Source organism: Echinops telfairi, unplaced genomic scaffold, assembly GCF_000313985.2.
Source record: "Echinops telfairi isolate 266 unplaced genomic scaffold, ASM31398v2 ScPeMD7_7417;HRSCAF=8455, whole genome shotgun sequence".
Taxonomy (NCBI): Eukaryota; Metazoa; Chordata; class Mammalia; order Afrosoricida; family Tenrecidae; genus Echinops; species Echinops telfairi.
Window position 1 is genome coordinate 8,041,992 of NW_022111317.1, and position 1,206 is coordinate 8,043,197.

The following is a 1,206-nucleotide window of genomic DNA, read 5'->3' on the forward strand; positions in this document are numbered from 1 at the left end:
TCAGTGTGAATGAGGAGATGGAGGGACACAGTGGACATCATGCTTGTTGTGAAGGAGAGGGTTAGTGTGAATGAGGAGATGGAGGGGCACAGTGGACATCACGCTTGTTGTGAAGGAGAGGGTCAGTGTGAATGAGGAGATGGAGGGCACAGTGGACATCATGCTTGCTGTGAAGGAGAGGGTCAGTGTGAATGAGGAGATGGAGGGCACAGGGGACATCACGCTTGTTGTGAAGGAGAGGGTCAGTGTGAATGAGGAGATGGAGGGCACAGGGGCTGAAACAATGGCCTCTAAGGTAATAGTGAACGAAGAGGGCAGCAACTGTACAAGTATGCTCGATCTAACGGAACCGTGGATTGTGATCTGTACGCGCTCCTACTAAAATGTTCAAAACCTCACAATGAGTGTGAGGATGGCCCAGGGCCAGACCCTGTTTCCTTCTGTTGCTCTCAGGGTGCTATCAGTCGGCCTCACCCTGGGCAGCACCTAACACCACCCCAAGCACGAGGGGACTGACAGCGGGGAGAGTTCGTGGGAAAATGATATGGAAAGAGCGTGATTTCCCAGGAACGGGTGTTCTCTGGCGTTTACTACAAGGAGCCCTGGTGGTGCAGGGGTTATCTGTTGGGCTGCGATCCGCATGGTCAGCAGTTTGACACCAGCAGCCGCTCCTCAGAGGAAAAGCTGGGCTTTGTACTCTCATCAATAGTTTCCGCCTTGGAGACCCATGGGAGCGGGTGGGGGTGTCTCTTTGAGTCGGCATTGACTCAATGGCAGTGAGGTGGGGTTTTTTGTATGTCATTAGGTAGTAGAATCAGCTGGATGGAAGTGGGTTTGTTTTTTGGGCTTAGGTAGTACATATACTTATTTATTATAAGCAGTCTTGTTTTATTGAGACATATTAGTAGATACACTTTATAGCAAGGTCTACTATAGGTAGGTAGTAGACACACTTTGTGATTGAGCTAATTTTTATGAACAAGTAACTACTGGCCAACCTTTTTATTTATATTCACATGGACAGATATATGACAGCTACAGGACAGAGAGAGATGACAGAGACAAACCAAAAAATCGATTCCACTATGAGTAAATTCTGACTCACAGTGACCCTGTAGGACAGGGCAGAGCTGCCTCTATGGTAGACTGTAATTCTTCATAGGTGTAGAAAGCCTCGTCTTTCAGCATTCCAGTTCCCCACCTGGT

At 48.3% G+C, this 1,206-nt stretch overlaps 1 protein-coding gene across 1 annotated transcript in view; it reads left to right on the forward strand.

Moving 5' to 3' along the window:
• The first annotated feature begins 139 nt into the window (after window positions 1-139).
• Window positions 140-1,206, forward strand: part of INTS5 (integrator complex subunit 5) — a 9,390-nt gene continuing 8,323 nt past the window's right edge. The window contains exon 1 of the mRNA XM_045297200.1: window positions 140-329. Coding sequence (XP_045153135.1) covers window positions 140-329 — 190 coding nt within the window. The remainder of the gene's footprint in view (window positions 330-1,206) is intronic.